A 21,306-nucleotide genomic window follows, 5' to 3' on the forward strand; every position below is an offset into this window, starting at 1 on the left:
TCCTCCCCGTGGAAGGAAAAGGCCTGGGTAGGGACCGTCGAATCGTGGAAGTCAACGAATGGCTACGCAGGTGGTGTCGGAGAGAAGACTTTGGATTCTTTGACCATGGAATGGTGTTCCATGAAGGAGGAGTGCTGGGCAGAGACGGGCTCCATCTTACAAAGAGAGGGAAGAGCATCTTTGCCAGCAGGCTGGCTAACCTAGTGTGGAGGGCTTTAAACTAGGTTCACCGGGGGAAGGAGACCAAAGCCCTGAGGTAAGTGGGAAAGCGGGATACCGGGAGGAAGCACAGGCAGGAATGTCTGTGAGGGGAGGGCTCCTGCCTCATACTGGGAATGAGGGGCGATCAACAGGTTATCTCAAGTGCTTATATACAAATGCACAAAGCCTTGGAAACAAGCAGGGAGAACTGGAGGTCCTGGTGATGACAAGGAACTATGACGTGATTGGAATAACAGAGACTTGGTGGGATAACTCACATGACTGGAGTACTGTCATGGATGGTTATAAACTGTTCAGGAAGGACAGGCAGGGCAGAAAAGGTGGGGGAGTAGCACTGTATGTAAGGGAGCAGTATGACTGCTCAGAGCTCCGGTACGAAACTGTAGAAAAACCTGAGTGTCTCTGGATTAAGTTTAGAAGTGTGTGCAACAAGAGTGATGTAGTGGTGGGAGTCTGCTATAGACCACCAGACCAGGGGGATGAGGTAGATGAGGCTTTCTTCCGGCAGCTCACTGAAGCTACTAGATCGCATACCCTGATTCTCATGGGTGACTTTAATTTTCCTGATATCTGCTGGGAGAGCAATACAGCGGTGCATAGACAATCCAGGAAGTTTTTGGAAAGCGTAGGGGACAATTTCCTGGCGCAAGTGCTAGAGGAGCCAACTGGGGGGGGGGCGCTTTTCTTGACCTACTGCTCACAAACCGGGTAGAATTAGTGGGGGAAGCAAAAGTGGATGGGAATCTGGGAGGCAGTGACCATGAGTTGGTTGAGTTCAGGATCCTGACACAGGGAAGAAAGGTAAGCAGCAGGATACGGACCCTGGACTTCAGGAAAGCAGACTTCGACTCCCTCAGGAAACGGATGGCCAGGATCCCCTAGGGGACTAACTTGAAGGGGAAAGGAGTCCAAGAGAGCTGGCTGTATTTCAAGGAATCCCTGTTGAGGTTACAGGGACAAACCATCCCAATGGGTCGAAAGAATAGTAAATATGGCAGGCGACCAGCTTGGCTTAACGGTGAAATCCTAGCGGATCTTAAACATAAAAAAGAAGCTTACAAGAAGTGGAAGGTTGGACATATGACCAGGGAAGAGTATAAAAATATTGCTCGGGCATGTAGGAATGATATCAGGAGGGCCAAATCGCACCTGGAGCTGCAGCTAGCAAAAGATGTCAAGAGTAACAAGAAGGGTTTCTTCAGGTATGCTGGCAACAAGAAGAAAGCCAAGGAAAGTGTGGGCCCCTTACTGAATGAGGGAGGCAACCTAGTGACAGAGGATGTGGAAAAAGCTAATGTACTCAATGCTTTTTTTGCCTCTGTCTTCACTAACCAGGTCAGCTCCCAGACTGCTGGGCTGGGCATCACAAAATGGGGAAGAGATAGCCAGCCCTCTGTGGAGATAGAGGTGGTTAGGGACTATTTAGAAAAGCTGGACGTGCACAAGTCCATGGGGCTGGACGAGTTGCATCCGAGAGTGCTGGAGGAATTGGCGGCTGTGATTGCAGAGCCATTGGCCATTATCTTTGAAAACTCGTGGCGAACCGGGGAAGTCCCGGGTGACTGGAAAAAGGCTAATGTAGTGCCAATCTTTAAAAAAGGGAAGAAGGAGGATCCTGGGAACTACAGGCCAGTCAGCCTCACCTCAGTCCCTGAAAAAATCATGGAGCAGGTCCTCAAAGAATCAATCCTAATGCACTTGCATGAGAGGAAAGTGATCAGGAACAGCCAGCATGGATTCACCAAGGGAAGGTCATGCCTGACTAATCTAATTGCCTTTTATGATGAGATTACTGGTTCTGTGGATGAAAGGAAAGCAGTGGATGTATTGTTTCTTGACTTTAGCAAAGCTTTTGACATGGTCTCCCACAGTATTCTTGTCAGCAAGTTAAGGAAGTATGGGCTGGATGAATGCACTATAAGTTGGGTAGAAAGCTGGCTAGATTGTCGGGCTCAACGGGTAGTGATCAATGGCTCCATGTCTAGTTGGCAGCCGGTATCAAGTGGAGTGCCCCAAGGGTTGGTCCTGGGGCCGGTTTTGTTCAATATCTTCATAAATGATCTGGAGGATGGTGTGGATTGCACTCTCAGCAAATTTGCGGATGATACTAAACTGGGAGGAGTGGTAGATACGCTGGAGGGGAGGCATAGGATACAGAAGGACCTAGACAAATTGGAGGATTGGGCCAAAAGAAATCTGATGAGGTTCAATAAGGATAAGTGCAGGGTCCTGCACTTAGGATGGAAGAATCCAATGCACCGCTACAGACTAGGGACCGAATGGCTAGGCAGCAGTTCTGCGGAAAAGGACCTAGGGGTGACAGTGGACGAGAAGCTGGATCTGAGTCAGCAGTGTGCCCTTGTTGCCAAGAAGGCCAATGGCATTTTGGGATGTATAAGTAGGGGCATAGCGAGCAGATCGAGGGACGTGATCGTCCCCCTCTATTCGACATTGGTGAGGCCTCATCTGGAGTACTGTGTCCAGTTTTGGGCCCCACACTACAAGAAGGATGTGGATAAATTGGAGAGAGTCCAGCAAAGGGCAACAAAAATGATTAGGGGTCTAGAACACATGAGTTATGAGGAGAGGCTGAGGGAGATGGGATTGTTTAGCCTGCAGAAGAGAAGAATGAGGGGGGATTTGATAGCTGCTTTCAACTACCTGAAAGGGGGTTCCAAATAGGATGGCTCTAGACTGTTCTCAATGGTAGCAGATGACAGAACGAGGAGTAATGGTCTCAAGTTGCAGTAGGGGAGGTTTAGATTGGATATTAGGAAAAACTTTTTCACTATGAGGGTGGTGAAACACTGGAATGCGTTACCTAGGGAGGTGGTAGAATCTCCTTCCTTAGTGGTTTTTAAGGTCAGGCTTGACAAAGCCCTGGCTGGGATGATTTAACTGGGAATTGGTCCTGCTTCGAGCAGGGGGTTGGACTAGATGACCTTCAGGGGTCTTTTCCAACCCTGATATTCTATGATTCTATGATTCTATGATTCTATGCTCAAGATAGTTAAGACCAAAGCAGACTCTGAAGAACTTCAAAAAGATCTCACAAAACAAAAAAGTGATTGGGCAACAAAATGGCAAATGAAATTTAATGTGGATAAATGTAAAATAATGCACATTGGAAAAAATAATCCCAACTATACATACAATATGATGGGGGCTAATTTAGCTACAACTAATCAGGAGAAAGATTTTGGAGTCATCGTGGATAGTTCTCTGAAGACGTCCACGCAGTGTGCAGCGGCAGTCAAAAAAGCAAACGGGATGTTAGGAATCATTAACAAAGGGATCAAGAATAAGACAGAGAATATCTTATTGCCCTTATATAAATCCATGATATGCCCACACCTTGAATACTGCATACAGATGTGGTCCCCTCATCTCAAAATGATATACTGGTATTAGAAAAGGTTCAGAGAAGGGCAAATAAAATGATTAGGGGTTTGGAATGGGTTCCATATGAGGAGAGATCAAAGAGGCTAGGACTTTTCAGCTTGGAAAAGAGGCGACTAAAGGGGGATATGATAGACGTCTATAAAATCATGAGTGGTGTGGAGAAAGTGAATACGGAAAAGTTATTTACTTTTTCCCATAATATAAGAACTAGGGGCCACCAAATGAAATTAATGGGTAGCAGGTTTAAAACAAATAAAAGGAAGTTCTTCTTCACTCAGTGCACAGTCAACCTCTGGAACTGAGGAGGTTGTGAAAGCTAGGACTATAACAGGGTTTAAAAGAGAACTGGATAAATTCATGGAGGTTAAATCCATAAATGGCTATTAGCCAGGATGGGTAAGGAATGGTGTCCCTAGCCTCTGTTTGTCAGAGGGTGGAGATGGATGGCAGGAGAGAGATCACTAGATCATTACCTGTTAGGTTCACTCCCTCTGGGGCACCTGGCATTGGCCACTGTTGGTACTGGGCTGGATGGACCTTTGGTCTGAAACAGTATGGCCATTCTCATGTTTTTATGAGCTAGAGGGAGACTGACCCAGCTCCTCCCTGATCCCTTATAACAGGACCAGGTGTGGCCTGATTGGGGCATGGCCCCAGCTGTGGCTGCTTCCCCAATCAGCCTACTTTTCCCTCATTGTTCAAGAGTGGGGTACAGTTACCTAGGGAGGTGGTGGACTCTCTATGCTTAGAGGTTTTTAAGGCCCAGCTTGACAAATCCCTGACTGGGATGATTTAGTTGAGGTTGGTCCTGCTTTGAGCAGGGGATTGGACTAGATGACCTCCTGAGGTCTCTTCCAACCCTAATCTTCTATGATTCTATGAAAGGAGCCAGGGGATACATGGCTCAGCAAGGCATGTAGGGGCATGCCTGTGAACTGAGAACTCTAAGGCCTTTCCAAGTGCTATAAAGTTTGTGTTTGGAACAAAGGAAGTTCCAGACACATGGCAAAAGGACTATAAAAGGCAGCTGCATCACCTCCATTTTATATTCAGTCCTGCTTCTTACCTCTGGAGTAACTTTTCTACAAACTGAAGCGCTGAACAAAGGACTGAATGACTTATCCGAGCTGTGGATGTGTTCCAGCGGGACTTTCAAGACAGCAAATTCACCAATACTGCTAAGAACCTGACATATGGACTTTGAAGTCTTTGTATGTATGTGACTGCTTTACCATTTAACCACTCTCTTCTTGTTCTTTCTTTTTTCATAGAATCATAGAATATCAGGACTGGAAGGGACCTCAGGAGGTCATCTAGTCCAACCCCCTGCTCAAAAGCAGGACCCATACCCAATTAAATCATCCCAGCCAGGGCTTTGTCAAGCCTGACCTTAAAAACTTCTAAGGAAGGAGATTCCAACACCTCCCTAGGCAACGCATTCCAGTGTTTCACCACCCTCCTAGTGAAAAAGCTTTTCCTAATATCCAATCTAAACCTCCCCCACTGCAACTTGAGACCATTACTTCTTGTCCTGTCCTCTTCCACCACTGAGAATAGTCTAGAACCATCCTCTCTGGAACTACCTCTCAGGTAGTTGAAAGCAACTATCAAATCCCCCCTCATTCTTCTCTTCTGCAGACTAAACAATCCCAGTTCCCTCAGCCTCTCCTCATAACTCATGTGTTCCAGACCCCTAATCATTTTTGTTGCCCTTCGCTGGACTCTCTCCAATTTATCCACATCCTTCTTGTAGTGTGGGACCCAAAACTGGACACAGTACTCCAGATGAGGCCTCACCAATGTCGAATAGAGGGGGACGATTACGTCCCTCGATCTGCTCGCTATGCCCCTACTTATACATCCCAAAATGCCATTGGCCTTCTTGGCAACAAGGGCACACTGCTGGCTCATATCCAGCTTCTCGTCCACTGTCACCCCTAGGTCCTTTTCCGCAGAACTGCTGCCTAGCCATTCGGTCCCTAGTCTGTAGCTGTGCATTGGGTTCTTCCGTCTTAAGTGCAGGACCCTGCACTTATCCTTATTGAACCTCATCAGATTTCTTTTGGCCCAATCCTCCAATTTGTCTAGGTCCCTCTGTATCCTATCCCTCCCCTCCAGCGTATCTACCACTCCTCCCAGTTTAGTATCATCCGCAAATTTGCTGAGAGTGCAATCCACACCATCCTCCAGATCATTTATGAAGATATTGAACAAAACCGGCCCCAGGACCAACCCCTGGGGCACTCCACTTGACACCGGCTGCCAACTAGACATGGAGCCATTGATCACTACCCGTTGAGCCCGACGATCTAGCCAACTTTCTACCCACCTTATAGTGCATTCATCCAGCCCATACTTCCTTAACTTGCTGACAAGAATACTGTGGGAGACCGTGTCAAAAGCTTTGCTAAAGTCAAGATACAATACATCCACTGCTTTCCCTTCATCCACAGAACCAGTAATCTCATCATAGAAGGTGATTAGATTAGTCAGGCATGACCTTCCCTTGGTGAATCCATGCTGACTGTTCCTGATCACTTTCCTCTCATGTAAGTGCTTCAGGATTGATTCTTTGAGGACCTGCTCCATGATTTTTCCGGGGACTGAAGTGAGGCTTACTGGCCTCATGAAGTGTTTTAATGAATATTGTTATGTATAGTATGAAGAAATAGATGTGAAATGTCAAATATGTTAAATGTTCTTTTTGATAATTGTTAATGGGTTTTTAATATGATACGATGTGGGTATATGGTGTTACTATGGGGCCCGGATGTACTGGTGTGAATATTGTGGCTGTCGCAGAATTTTAGCAAGGGGGAATGTAAGGGGACTGTTGCCCCCTTACTAACATTCAGTGGGGGTGTTTTGGTTGGCTAGCTCCCAGTACTAAAAGGGGAAGGGTCAATGGGAAATCAGGACCCTGAGACTGACAGCCCTCAGGAACAATGGGGAAAGGCCAATGCTCCAGGTCAGCCTGAATGACAAGGGGAGCAGGCTAATCAGGGAGTCAGGAGGCCAGGGAGGTCCCGTCCTCCGAGTGAGCTGGATTTGCCTGGGTCAGACAGAGTGGGGCCCAGCTAAGGAGAAAGCAGGGGCCCAAGCTGAGCTGGGGAGCAGAGCTGGGCCAGATCCAGAGGAACCAGAAAAGCAGCCCAGAGAGAACAGACCCTGTCCTGGGAGCAGAGTTGCAGCCCCAAAGCCAGAGGCACAGCCCAGAGAGAGCAGACCTGCAGGAACCAGAGCCAGAGGGGCCAGAAAAGCAGCCCAGGAAGCAGGTCAGTGCTGGGAGCAGAGTTACAGAAGCAGCCTGCAGAGCAGACCTGTCCTGGGAGCAGAGCTGCAGCCCCCAACCCAGAGGCACAGCCCAAAGAGAGCAGACTTGCCCTGGGAGCAGAGCTGCAGCAACCAGAGCCAGAGGGGCCAGAGAAGCAGCCCAGGGAGCTGGAGGCAGAGCAGCAGCAGTGCAGAGACCAAGTGTTGCAGCTGGGGCTGGAGCAGTCTGGAGCTGGGTGCAGTGAGCAGCTGGGGAGACCGAGGGGGACCCTGGGCAGCGGGCCCAGCACAGGGAGATTCCTCAGTCAAGAGGTTCTGCAGGCCAGGCTTGGATCATAACCCCAATAGGGCGGGGGCGACACTGGGAAGAAGGGTCCTACCACTTAGAGTCTGAGAGCATGTGGCCACCACCAAAGCAAGTGTCCAACCCACAGCATCCCTGCAGCACAGCCAGGGCCTGAGAAGAAGGCCTGGGACTTGCAAGGAGCAGACTGTGAACTGCCCTGACACTTCAGAGACACTGTTTGTGGTGTTCCCTGCCACAGAGCGGGCTGATGTGTTTCCTTTAACCTTTCCCATTTTGCCTTATTCTTTTTAAAATTAATTGTTGATTAAATAACTTGTATTTGCTTTAACTTGTATGTAATGGTCAGTGGGTCAGAGAAGTGCCCAGTGCAGAGAGAGTACCCCGGAGTGGGGACACCCTAGCCCCTGTCCTAGGTGACCACAGCAGGGTTGGGGGTCGAGCCCCCCAGGAATCCTGGGCCCAGCCTTGTTGGGGTTGCGAGGACTCTGCCAGACAGGAGAGTGGAAGGGGAGTCCTTAAGGACAGGGAGGCCAGTGGGTAAAGGAAGTGGGAGCAAGGACTCAGATCCTTTCGCTAGCCTACTTCACCGGGGTAGTGCAGAAGCCAGGAAGGTTCCTCACAATAGCGGGACTATTCACCCGCTTACATAAGGGTCGGGGTGTTGCCAGCCAGTCAGTGAGAAATAAGAATGAACTGATGTGAAGGGAGAGCCCAGCTGCAACTTTATATATATATATATATAATTGTGAAAGTGTTGGCTCCTCTGATGCTGTGCTTCAGCTCGTGAGGGCAAAGATGAGAAAAGCAGCCTTCTGAACGAGTGTTAACATTCTCATACTCTCACCTAGTGTAACTCTGTTTAATACTGGTCTACATAGTGCTGGTGCACAGATCAATTTCTTGATGTTAGTAAATTTCAATTATTCTTAAAATTAAAGTTTCTATAAGCTTAGCTGAAACAAAATTTTTATTTGCTTAAAAATGGCATGAATATATACACATTTACAGTTCCTAGCATACTAATTTATCATCTTATATGACAGGGCTAAATCATGCATGCAAATTGTGCATCAAAGTCATGAAATGGGCACAAAGGCAATAAATAAGGTATTGAAAAGTTTAACAAATGGTGGAGGGGGGGGGCGTGCGGGATTTGGTGTAGGGCTGGCCCTGCTCTTGGGCTCACAAGGCCATGGTATCAACTGTATAAAGGTTGTATGTGTTCATGTAGGCTGGGGATTGTATTCTGTCCCCATGGGAGTGTTCTGCAGGAACTAAAACCACTGTGGGGGGTGATTAATGGAAACCCCTATGCAGTGGATGAGCAACTGGATATGAGTCAGCAGTGTGCCCTACTTGCCAAGAAGGCTAACAGCATATTGGGCTGCATTAGTAGAAGCATTGCCAGCAGTTTGAGGGAAGTGATTATTCCCCTCTATTCAGCACTGGTGAGGCCACACCTGGAGTACTGCGTCCAGTTCCCGCCCCCCCCCCCCAGAAAGAATGTGGACAAATTGGATAGAGTCCAACGAAAATGATTAGGGGGCTGGAGCACATGACTTACAAGGAGACGCTGAGGGAACTGGGCTTATTTAGTGTGCAGAAAAGAAGAGTGAGGGGGGGATTTGATAGCAGCCTTCAACTACCTGAAATGGGGTTCCAAAGAGGATGGAGCTAGGCTGTTCTCAGTGGTGGCAGATGACAGAACAAGGCGCAATGGTCTCAAGTTGCAGTGGGGGCGGTCTAGGTTGGATATTAGGGGAAAACTATTTCACTAGGAGGGTGGTAAAGCACTGGAATGGGTATCTAGGGAGGTGGAGGAATCTCCATCCTTAAAGGTTTTTAAGGCCTGGCTTGACAAAGCCCTGATTGGGATGATTTAGTTGGGGTTGGCTCTGCTTTGAGCAGGGGGTTGACTTCCTGAGGTCTCTTCCAACCCTAATCTTCTATGATTCACATACTGCTCTTTCCAGGAGAGAAGGCTGCTGCATCCGTGTGTGTTTGTGTACACACGTTTGTATCTGTGCACAGATGTCCATATGTGTAGCCCTCCAGCTGGCTCACCCAAACTGGCTGTTCTCTGTGACTCAGCCAAAGCAAGAGCTGCCCCGTCAGTTCCCACTGTGCTGTTGCCTTGGTGGTGGTGGTGAAGGGGTGGGGTGGGCAGTGCTGGGGATCAGGGTTCATCCCCTCAGGGAATAGGTCAACCCCACACACAGCTGGGGGCCAGGGCCTAAAGGTGTATGTGAAGGATCCACATACAAACAGCCCCAGTGCCTTACCCCAGCAATGGACTGATCTCTGCTTCAGGTGAACAATCCTTGTATAAACAGCCTCTGTGCCTCACTGCAGAGGAGGCTGCATCTCAACACTGGGTGTAAACAGCCCGGGCCACACGCCGAGCCCCAGACAGATCCCTGGCTGACAGCAGAACCCAGAGAGGGTAATGAGCCATAAGGAGCTGCATTGGCTGAGGACCCCAGAGACCTAGGGGAATTGTGGACCACTGCAGCAGAAGACAAAGTAGGAGGTAGCCCAGGGGACTGAAACATTGCTCCAGTTGTAGAACCAGGGAACCGGTCAGCATGTTTCAGGAGGATCCCCATTGCCAGGGCCCTAAAGTCTATGCAGAACCTCACCGTCCCTTCAGACTTTGGGATCAGGACTATTGGGCTTCATCATTCACGCTGGGACTCTTCCATTATCCCCCAGGGCCAGCATTGCCTCAAGTTCTTTCTGGACCACTTCCCACCTTTTTCTGGGAAGTGGGCAATGCTGGGTGCAGACCTTCTGCCTGGGAATGGTGTCTATGATGACTGGTAATGTTCATCTGCACTAGATGGAAAGATAAAATGGAGGGAAAGTCTTGGACCAACTTTTGTAGCTTTGCTTTTTGTTCCGGGTCTGAGACCTGCCAGGGCCCTGCTTTGGGACTCTGAGGAGCAGGAAGGATCCCAGTTCCTCTACCGCAGATACCCCATGCTCCTAGGTGGTGTCCTGCTTCCCTGATGGGCCAATAGGCCACACATCCCCATGGAGGTGGGCAGCTTTGTTGACTCTGGCCCTTGGGCCATGCAGCCCGTTAAGGAAGGGCCACTTTATTGACTCCAGCCACTGGCCCACAGAGCCCTGTAAGGAAGGGCTACCTATTGACTTAGGCCATCAGGCCACACTGCCTGAGAGTGAGGGAAGTCTAAGGGAGTCTAAATACTAGACAGTACTAACCTGCTTGGTAGTCAGTCACCATTATGGAATCTAGCCGGCGGCAGTACATCCCTTCTGTTTAACCATTCGTGACCTGACACCCTGTGACAGGGTGTACCTACGCTGCAATACAAGGCCAAATTGTCCTGACTCTATGGTTTTTGTTTCCAACTTATGGTGGCTGAGCATACATGGTTATGCTAAAGCCATACACAAGTCCAGGTCTCTCATAACATATATTTTTCTTCCCCATTGACTTAGTTTCCTGTAGCACCAGCTATTCAGAGTGTGGGGATAGCAGGTTAGATTCCTGAATCAGGCCCTGGTGAGCCCCAGCTGCACCGCCTGCTGAGCCCCAATGCATACTGGACAGGACTGTGCAGACTCCCTGAGGGGCCCCAGTGCATGCTGGGAGAAAGCAATGGAGAGAGGCCTGCTCTGCAGCTCAGCACTGCTGCCCTACCCTCACCCAACCCCTCAGAAGGGGGTAAAAATCATATCTTTCTCACTCAGGTTTAACCCTTCTGTCAGGTGGAGTCAGCAGCAACAAGGGCCAGGTTCAATATCTAGGGATGCCTCTTAATAGTACAAAACAGAAATAGCTTCAACCTCCACCCAGTAATTTGGGAAAATTAAATATCACCCCTGGGCATCTCTAAGAGGTAGACTCACAAGCATTGAGTCTGTGTACAACAAAGAACATTTTTAGTAAAACGGGAAAAGGAACCCAGCATTAATTTTGGAAAACACCACAATTCAAAAGTATATGACCATGAGCAAACACCCATCTCAGAGTACACGGGGCAGTACTCTTTGCCTCAGTTTCTCATCTTGCAGTGTAAAAACACACCACTCTCCCCAGTGCACCCTCCTCACAGTTACTGTCCTCAATCAGTAAAGACCCATAGTTCAGAGGTGTGTTCACATGAGTTCACCCCAAAAGCGTTGAGCACTGCTTCTGTGCTCACCATTGCAACTGTCTCATAGTTGCTAGTGTTCACTGGGCCAGGACTGTTCACTGGGCCACTGCTACTGCCATTTCTCTGCTGTGATATCACATTCTGAGGTGCTACTACTTAAAACAGCTCTGTGATTTTAAGAGGTGGAAGGAACCTCACGTCTACCACAGACTTTGCAATTTCTTTCAGTCCATTACTACCATACCCCAGATCTAACGCTCAGCACCTAGTTATCAGTGATTTCAGCTCTAGTGATCACTGAACCCACACAAAAACTCTAATCAGCTCTATTTTTAAACACTACAGAGAACAGTAGCAAATAATACCTAGGACTCCCTAGTAAGACCGCATACCCCCAGACATGAACACTCACTCTTACTCTCTTTCTTCTGCCCTAGGTATTGGCATCCCTGCCCCCTGCATAGCAAGTGAGATTCAGTTTAGGGTAAGCCCCTCAATCAGGGCAGGCTAAGTACAATTCTGCTGCCCTTTACTCATATAATAGGGATAACAACATTTCATTACCCCTGCATTCAATAAAGTGATTTGTAACCCAAGACTAGCAAAAACTGATCACTTTGGCAAAGCAGCTCCATCATGCTGTGCACCTAGAAAGAGTAGGTGAGTTTATGAAAATACAGTCTGTTCCTGAAATCTTTTCATCTTGGCTCATTGCTAGATGTCAGAGGAGAGTTCATTCAGCCTTTGCTTACACAAGTAATCCTTGTCCTGTGGCTTCTGGCTGGATCCCCCTGCAGGTCACATCCTTCCATGTCATCCAAGGGGGATGGTGGGGATGGGGAAATCCATGACTCCTACCCACCCCTGGCCAGGTGCAGGTCTCTGCTGTTCATAGACTGCTCTTGCTGTCACTGATGGTTGAGGTGGAATACTTCTTCCTGCTGAGGGCACTGCTGTGCTCTTGCAGAGATGGGGTGTCACTCAGGCCCACAGTGTCTTGACTCTCAGCCTTGGGAGGCTGGGATGATGAATCTTTCTGGAGTCTGGGTGTGGGGGCAATTAATAATGCAACTAGAGAATTAAAAGCCCCATTCAATTATAGTAATCCCTCTCCCAGTGTAAACCCTCTCTGCAAGTTATTAGTACCATGCTATGGTCATGCAAAGAGACCCTGTCCAAGATCAGGGCCTCTTTGGTGCCAGATATTGTCCAGACCCTATCCAAGATCAGGGACCCATTGTGCTGAATGCTGCATAGACCTCCAACCTAGACTGGGTTCCCCATTGTTCTGGGCACTGCACAGACAACAAACAGGCACTGAGAGAAGTAGGGAATTGCATAAGGTCTCTGGAAGAGGAAGGAATAGAACCCAAGTGTCCTGATCCCATGTGCCAGACATGAGGTGCTCCTGGACCAGCCCTCACGACATGGGAAATAGGGTGGCAACATTTTCTCCAATAAGCAAGGGGGCTGCACTGGGATCCCAGGGACTGAACCTGAGCAGGCGCACCCTGAAGCCCCACTTGTATTTGGAGGAAATAATAAAACCACATTACTGGGAGATTCAGTTTGGCTTTCAGCCCTGAAAGCTACTTCCAGCAGAACTGTGCCCCCTACTGAACCTCCATCCAGCTCCCTGCAGCACTACATCCCCTTCTGCAGCGGTTCTCAACCAGGGGTCCATGCGCCCTTTCGTGGGGGGGACGGGACGGGACCCTGTGGCTGAAACCCAGATCCCAAGCCCTGGCACTCTACGTCATGGGGCTGAAACCCTGAGCCCCAGCACCCCCCACCACGGTGCTGAAACTCCAAGCCCTGGTCCCCCCCACCAACTGCAGTGCCAGAGCAGGACAGTCCCTGGGGCAGCTCCCCACCCCACTTCCTCCTCTCCCTGCCCCTGAGGCCCCCACCCCCTGGCCAGGTTGGAAGCAGGAAGCCAGAGTCTGGGCAATGCGGGCAGCTGCTGCTCTGGCTAGTTTCATAGAGCAGGCAGCCACGGCATTCCCCTGTCTGCTGCTGCTGGTGCCTGGGGTTGCAGCGGCTCCTCAGCTCACACATCTGGTAAGAGCTGCCCAGGCAGGGGGACCCTGCGCTGTGGCCAGCAGAGCCCTTGGGGAGCAGTGACCGCAGGGGAGCCCTCCTGGCACACAGCCCCTAGCTACCCCCTCCCTGCACCCTGAGTTACCCCCCCTGCCCGCACACAGCCCCCAGCTACCCCCTCCCTGCACCCTGAACTACCCCCTGCATGCACACAGCCCCTAGCTCCCCCTCCTTGCACCCTGAGCTACACCCCCCACCCACAGCCCTGAGCTCCCCCCTCCCTGTACTCTGAACAGTTTTCAAACTTTTGGAGCTGAACCCCCACCACACACAACCCAGACAGGCTAGGTGGCCTGACGTGGTGAGTCAGAGGGTGGAGGTGGCGCTGCCTTCCTGGACCCCACTGTGCGGAGCTGGCCCAAGCCCCACCAGCCCCTGCCCTCCCCCAATAGAAATCAAACTACGCCTATGTCCAGCGGCCCACTCTTGGTCTGGAGCCCTGATTCCCCTCCCCCTCTGGACCCTGGAGTTTTTATAGCATGTTGAGGGGGGCCTCAGAAAGAAAAAGGTTGATAACCCCTGTTCTACTGCACCCCTGCCACCCGACTCCATACAGCATTGCGCCCCCTATTCAGGCCCTGACCCTCTCCCTGAACCCTGGTGCCCCCTACTGACACCCTATCCCAATCCCTGAAGAACAACACCCCATACTGAGCCTCCACCATGATCCTTGAAGCACAGCTCACACTACTGACCCACCCGCTCCCAGCAGCAAGGGGCCTTCTACTAAGCACCCCGCCCCACTCTCTGCAGCACAGGACCCCTTATTGCCCCCGCCCCACTCCAGGCAGCACAGGACCCCTTGAATATTTCATGTATGTCTCCTATCCTATCCAGTCCCACTTGGCCTGTATGCTGCAGCCTGGGGCAGGCACCATCTTGGATCCTGGGGATGTTCAGGCCCCTCACCTGTTCTTGGCCGAGGCAGCACGGTCCCGCTGTCGGCGGTTCTTGAACCAGTTCCCCACCTGGGTGGGGGTAAGGCCAGTGGCATGGGCCAGATGGCGCTTGCAGGAGGGGTTGGGGTAGGGGTCCTGCAGGTACCATTCCCGCAGCAGGTTCCGTGTCTTCTCCTGGGGACAGAGAGAAGGGCAGTGGGATGGGTATCAACACAGGGATGGGGTCAGCAGGGAGACCCTTATACCCTATCCTGATGAGCCTTCCCAGCCATGCACAGGCCCATATAGAGCATTCACCATCCTGGTGGGCAGCATAATCCACTGCAGTCTATTCACTGGGTGGTGGTTGTGGGAGACAGAATCATCCCCTCCAGTCTGTCCCACCTGAGGAGGAGGTGGGATTGCCCTACAGAGCATTCCTCTTGGGGAGGGGGGGCAGAGCTGTCCCCAGCAGTCTATTTAATCATCGCCCACAGTCTATTCCCTGGGGGTGGGGGATTGTACCCTACACTCTATTCTCTCACCAAGGAGCTGTCAATCTGCTGCTCATGACCCTCTTCCTCTCCTGCCCCACCACCCGATGCCCTGCTCACCTTGAAGCTGCTGGCCCTGTGCTGGATGTTGCTGTTGGAGAAGGATAGTCTCCTGCATGATGGGTACTGGTCCAGGCCCCCCAAGGTCCCTGGGGCCCCACAGGGTGAGGCCTGGCTGCAATAGGGTGCCAGCAGGGCTGCGGTGTGGGGGCCCAGCGGCCCCAGCTCAGGGCAGGCCCGCACCCATGGAGGCACCTGGTGGCACCTGTGGGCAAGGGTAGGCGGCAGGGCCCAGAGGAACCGTGCCAGACGCTCGAACTCCCCACTCTCCTGCAGGGCCTCACAGACTCGGGCCACCTGCCCTGGGGGGAAGAGTGACAGACCAGGTGGTGGTAGTGGCATAGGGCCAGTGGGGGGATGGGACCAGGGCAGAGAAAGGTGTAGGTTTGAATATGGGATGGAGAGGTAAAGTGCAGGAGGCAGGAGGGTATAGAGCAAGAAAAGGGGAACAGGGCAGGGGATCGGGATGGGAGTATGGGATGGAGGAGGGATGAGGCAGGAATCAGGGCGAGCGGGGATGGGGCAGTTTTGTGTCGGGCTGGAATGAGAGGAATGGGACAAGCAATCCGAGTATGGAACAGAGGGTTATGGGTCTGGGATTGGGGTGTGAGGAACAGAGAGGGACAGGGCAGAGGATTGAGGGGGAGGCCTATAGGAGGCAGACAGAGGGAATTGGACAAACTGAGGATGGGAGAGAGAAATAACAGAAATTATGTTAGTGCCACTACCCAGTAACTAGGCAGAGCTTTGCATCAGTCCTTCCCTTCCCACCCACCACCCCCCCGCACCCTGGGCAGTGCCATGGAGGGCCACCTGGCTCAGCCAGATGACATGGCAGCTCTAAGGTTTGATCTCCAGACTCACCAGCTATGCTGACTCCCTTAAAGCCTCAGCTCCTCAGACGGGGGTGGGGTGGGGGGGAATCTCAGCCTCCATGGAGGAAAAAGGCACTTTCTAATCTTTGTGTTTGTAGAGAGAAGGCTGGGGACATGACCCCCACCTCCCACGAAAGCTGGGGACTCAAACTCCCCCCCCATCCCATCGAAAGTTGTTGATGTGATATATGCCCATCCTAACTCCCCAAGGAGGCTGGAACCAGACCCCTGCCCCTCAAGAAAGCTGGAGATGTGATCCCTGCTCCCTCCCCACAAAGGCTGGAGACAACCCCCAGGCCCCCCTGAAGGGTCACAAAGCAGAAAGCAAAGAAAGAAGCCAACATGGATTACTTTTAAAAATCTTGGTTTGAAGCCAATCTCATGCAATTTTGAGTGGCTGACTCTGCTGGCCCAGTCAGGGACCCAGAGAAAGCAACTCACCTGTCATGTGCAAATGGTGGATTGGTTGGAGATGGTTAGAAAGAGGACCAGACGCCAGGCCATCCAGCTAGGTACTGAGAATATAGATAAGACATATGGGCTGGGGACGATTTCTGGGCCCTAAGGACTCAGGAGCCCCAATGAGAACCAGCAGACCAGTGACTCCTAGTGCGATATCATGTGAGAGCGATTAAGAAGGAGCAGAGTGGTGGGATCCCTTGGGATATGACCTTAGTCAGACTAACAATGAGTCCTGTATCTGGCTTTGGGGTGCACACTTCAAAGAGTATGGTGACAATTTGACAATCCAATCCATAATAGTGAATAATTAGGAGTTTTAATAAAGAGAATTTAAAATACTCTTTATAAAGAGTAAAGAATTAATAATAATAATAAAATAATAAAGAATTTTCAATCCTTGAGGGGGCCACTTGGGATCTGGGGCAAAAATTGGGGATTGGTCCTGCTTTGAGCAGGAGGTTGGACTAGATGACCTCCTGAGGTCCCTTCCAACCCTGATATTCTATGATTCTATGAAATACGATCTACCTATTCACCCTCTCTAATATACAGCCACTATACATCCAAAACGTATCTATCCATCCAGTCCATATCTATCTATCCAGTCATTGTGACAAAGTCAGCTGGACAGCTGCAAGAGGGTGTGGGAAGGCAGGCATGTTAGCCCTAGAATGTTAAAGGCCCTCTTCCCTATAAGCTGAGAAGGGGTTACCTCAGGTCAATTAGGAACACCTGGATCCAGTTAAGGGCTGCCTGAGAACTTTTAAAACTGGAAGGGAGAGAGAGACAAGCTGTTACCAGGCTAGTGGCAGCAGGGAAGTAAGCTTCTCCAGAATGGGAGGCTACACTCCTCCCCATAGGGGAAGCAGACAAGCCTGAGTGCCTTCTAGGGGAAGGACTGACATCCTGGGGCAGGCTACAGGGCAACACCCAGCCTCAGTGAGGAGGCAGGGGAAGGTATCATCCCTTTGTTTTCATGTTTATGGGACTATTGCCCTTTTGTTTGTGTAGGATCACCCAGTAGGGCCAAAGGAGCACAGATAATGGGAGGATGAACACTCCTCGGAGTAGGGTGGGGCTGATTTACCCATCACCAGAGGGGGAAGTGCTTGGTCCAGCAAGGCGAAGGAGGTGCCTTGCCACACCATCCACCCACCCCAATATACAGCTATCCATCCAATACACGTCTACGGGGTCAGTTCTAGGGGTGGACAAGCAGGGCAGTTTGCCAAACTGCTGGGCGGTTTTTTTTGTTTTTTTTTTTGCTCAGCAATGAGGTGCCCAAAAACATACAGGTTTCAGAGTAACAGCCATGTTAGTCTGTAGTCGCAAAAAGAAAAGGAGTACTTGTGGCACCTTAGAGACTAACCAATTTATTTGAGCTACAGCTCACTTCATCGGATCCATACTGTGGAAAGTGTAGAAGATCTTTTTATATACACACAAAGCATGAAAAAGTACCTCCTCCCACCCCACTCTCCTGCTAGCAATAGCTTATCTAAAGTGATCACTCTCCTTACAATGTGTATGATAATCAGTTGGGCCATTTCCAGCACAAATCCAGGTTCTCACCCCCCCACCCCCCCCACACACAAACCCACTTCCTTGCCTACAGACAGCCCCCCAACCTGAAGCAAATACTCACCAGGAACCACATACCACACAACAGAACCACTAACCCAGGAACCTATCCTTGCAACAAAGCCCGTTGCCAACTGTGCCCACATATCTATTCAGGGGACACCATCACAGGGCTTAATAACATCAGCCACACTATCAGAGGCTGGTTCACCTGCACATCCACCAATGTGATATATGCCATCATGTGCCAGCAATGTCCCTCTGCCACGTACATTGGTCAAACTGGACAGTCTCTACGTAAAAGAATAAATGGACACAAATCAGATGTCAAGAATTATAACATTCATAAACCAGTCGGAGAACACTTCAATCTCTCTGGTCACGCGATTACAGACATGAAAGTTGTGATATTACAACAAAAAAACTTCAAATCCAGACTCCAGCGAGAAATTGTTGAATTGGAATTCATTTGCAAATTTGATACAATTAACTTAGGCTTGAATAGAGACTGGGAGTGGCTAAGTCATTATGCAAGGTAACCTATTTCCCCTTGTTTTTTCCTACCCCGCCCTCCCTTAGACATTCTTGTTAAACCCTGGATTTGTGCTGGAAATGGCCCACCTTGATTATCATACACGTTGTAAGGAGAGTGGTCACTTTAGATAAGCTATTACCAGCAGGAGAGTGGGGTGGGAGGAGGTACTTTTTCATGCTGTGTGTGTATATAAAAAGATCTTCTACACTTTCCACAGTATGCATCCGATGAAGTGAGCTGTAGCTCACGAAAGCTTATGCTCAAATAAATTGGTTAGTCTCTAAGGTGCCATAAGTACTCCTTTTCTTTTTGCAAAAACATACATTAACTACAAATACATGTCTATCTATCCACCCTCATAAACATCTATCCATCCAATACACATACATCTACCCAAATCCCATAGCCATCCCCAACGTGCATCTATCCCTCTATCCCCAATAAACTTCTCGCCGTCCATCCCAATACATATCCACCCACACATCTGCAATATGTATCTATTTCTCTGTGCATCCCCAATTTGTATCTATCTGTCTGACACTCAATACATATCTTCAATCTGTGATGGCTGGGAAGGTGCTCCATGGTGAGAGTGTTGATCTGTACCCCAAAACATGGTTTATGTATTGGGTTTCTGTGACAGGTGCTGAGCCTGCTGGAGGGAATGGTCAGTTTGAACACCTTTCTCAGAGACAGATGCAGTCATAAGAGGAGTGATTTAACCCATTTAGATTAAATTGTTCCAGATGCCAAGCAATGGAACAGCCATCACAGGCATTCTTCTAGATCATTGGTTCCTAAACTGGGGGGCAAGAAGAAATTCCAAGGGGGAACGTGAGGCTGCCTGGCCCTTGAGCTCCCTGCTGGGGAGGCTAGCCCCCAGCTCCTCCTCTGCTGTCCCCCCCGCCCCCATGCCCCTCGCAGCCATGCCACCATGCGGGCAGCGCGGCTTGTGCCCGCCCACCTCCCAGGCTTTCCAGTAAGCCAGTCCTGCCACTCTGAGTGGCCTGGTAAGGGGGGTGGGGGGGTGGGGGTTGGATAAGGGGCAGGAGGTCCCGGGGACAACGTTCCCTCTAATTTTTGACAGGCCGTGTGTGCAAAAAATTTCTTCTGTGCAAATTTTTGAAGCAGAGTTCAAATTTGTGCACCATGAGGCAAATGCACTCAAGCGAGTAAAATGCTTATACATTTAAAAAGTTTTAATTTGCAATTTGTAATAATAATAGTTTTACACCATGTTATTTTATAAATGTCATTTTAAATACTTAGAAAAAGGAAATTTAACCATTCTTCATGAAGCAGAAGTTAGTTTTAAGCATTACCCTTTATGATCTTTTTTATAGACAATCACGAGCATATATCAAGCACATATTAATCATGATCATTATCAGTCCATAGGCTTCTGCCCATTGGTGTCCACTTTCACCTTTCATTCTATACACATGTCCGAAAAGACTTTGATAAACATATGATAAAGAATTTAATAAGTATGCCATTATGTCCATTTATATGGGTTTTCAGATAGAGACATCATAAGTTAAAAAAGCAAAACAAGAGTTTGTGTTTTAAATTTAAAATTTTCCTAAAAAATATCAATAAATGATTATCAGCCAAGAATAAGATATGTAATTACAAATGCATTTTAAATTTTCTTATTGGTTGAAATGTCAAAGACTGCTAAACTAAACCTTACTGTTTTTCCCTGCGATCTTTTTCATTTGCACATTCAATATAAACTCTGTCCAGATCTATCAGTCCTCCATCCAGCTGGTAACTCTTAATATACATCTGCATGTTCAAATGATCTACTTGTAAACGATTCCGTAGTGTTTTTTAGAGTGTTCATTAAGCTAAAGCCACGCTCACAGTCTGCACTTGATGCTAGGAATGTTCCTCCAATATCCATCAACTTTGCAAGATCCTGAAACTCTTCGTTCGGGTGAGCAAATATCACCATATCTGGGAAACTTAAAACCAGTTGGCTTTTGATTCTTTTGGCTACTGCAAACTTGAAATCGTTGTACTGACTGACTATAACAATCTCTTCAGCAAGAAAGTCTTTGTATTTTGAACATAGGGATTTGACAGATTTCGCTTTAAGAAATCCAACCTCCATACATCATTCCACATTCTTCCTGTTGAAAATTCTCCTGAAGCTCTGGCGTCTCGACAATAGACACAAACCACTCCGTTGTCCTCATGATATGTGAATATTTCACGAAGTTTAACAAGCATTACACTTTCAGAGTAACAGCCGTGTTAGTCTGTATTCGCAAAAAGAAAAGGAGTACTTGTGGAACCTTAGAGACTAACCAATTTATTTGAGCATGAGCTTTCGTGAGCTACAGCTCACTTCATCAGATGCATACCGTGGAAACTGCAGCAGACATTATATACACACAGAGATCATGAAACAATACCTCCTCCCACCCCACTGTCCTGCTGGTTATAGCTTATCTAAAGTGATCATCAAGTTAGGCCATTTCCAGCACAAATCCAGGTTTTCTCACCCTCCACCCCCACCCCCCACAAACTCACTCTCCTGTTGGTAATAGCCCATCTAAAGTGACAACTCTCTTCACAATGTGCATGATAATCAAGGTGGGCCATTTCCTGCACAAATCCAGGTTCTCTCACCCCCTCACCCCCCCTCCAAAATCCACACACACAAACTCACTCTCCTGCTGGTAATAGCTCATCCAAAGTGACCACTCTCCCTACAATGTGCATGGTAATCAAGGTGGGCCATGTCCAGCACAAAGAAAGCCTGGATTTGTGCTGGACATGGCCAACCTTGATTACCATGCACATTGTAGGGAGAGTGGTCACTTTGGATGAGCTATTACCAGCAGGAGAGTGAGTTTGTGTGTGTATGGGGGTGGAGGGGGGTGAGAAAACCTGGATTTGTGCTGGAAATGGCCCACCTTGATTAT

The 21,306-nt window shown here is 49.2% G+C and overlaps 1 protein-coding gene across 4 annotated transcripts in view; it reads right to left on the reverse strand.

Annotated features, from left to right (window-relative positions):
* The window catches only part of LOC140901315 (homeobox protein SIX6-like), a 36,360-nt gene that overhangs the window by 8,394 nt on the left and 6,660 nt on the right, over positions 1-21,306 (reverse strand). Inside the window, exons 2-5 of one of the 4 annotated variants that reach the window (XR_012155819.1) lie at positions 16,237-16,310; positions 14,921-15,601; positions 14,338-14,501; positions 12,081-12,371 (exon numbers count right to left, since the gene is read on the reverse strand). Coding sequence is in view for 2 of the 4 variants with exons in the window: in XM_073319935.1 (XP_073176036.1) it covers positions 12,218-12,371; positions 14,338-14,501; positions 14,921-15,262 (660 nt within the window). In the remaining 2 variants the exon portion in view is untranslated. Of the gene's footprint in view, positions 1-8,694; positions 12,372-14,337; positions 14,502-14,920; positions 15,602-16,236; positions 17,509-21,306 lie in introns of those variants that run through there. The other 3 variants (XM_073319935.1, XM_073319936.1, XR_012155820.1) reach the window with 3 other exon arrangements.

Source organism: Lepidochelys kempii, chromosome 21 (genome assembly GCF_965140265.1).
Source record: "Lepidochelys kempii isolate rLepKem1 chromosome 21, rLepKem1.hap2, whole genome shotgun sequence".
NCBI classification, from domain to species: Eukaryota; Metazoa; Chordata; order Testudines; family Cheloniidae; genus Lepidochelys; species Lepidochelys kempii.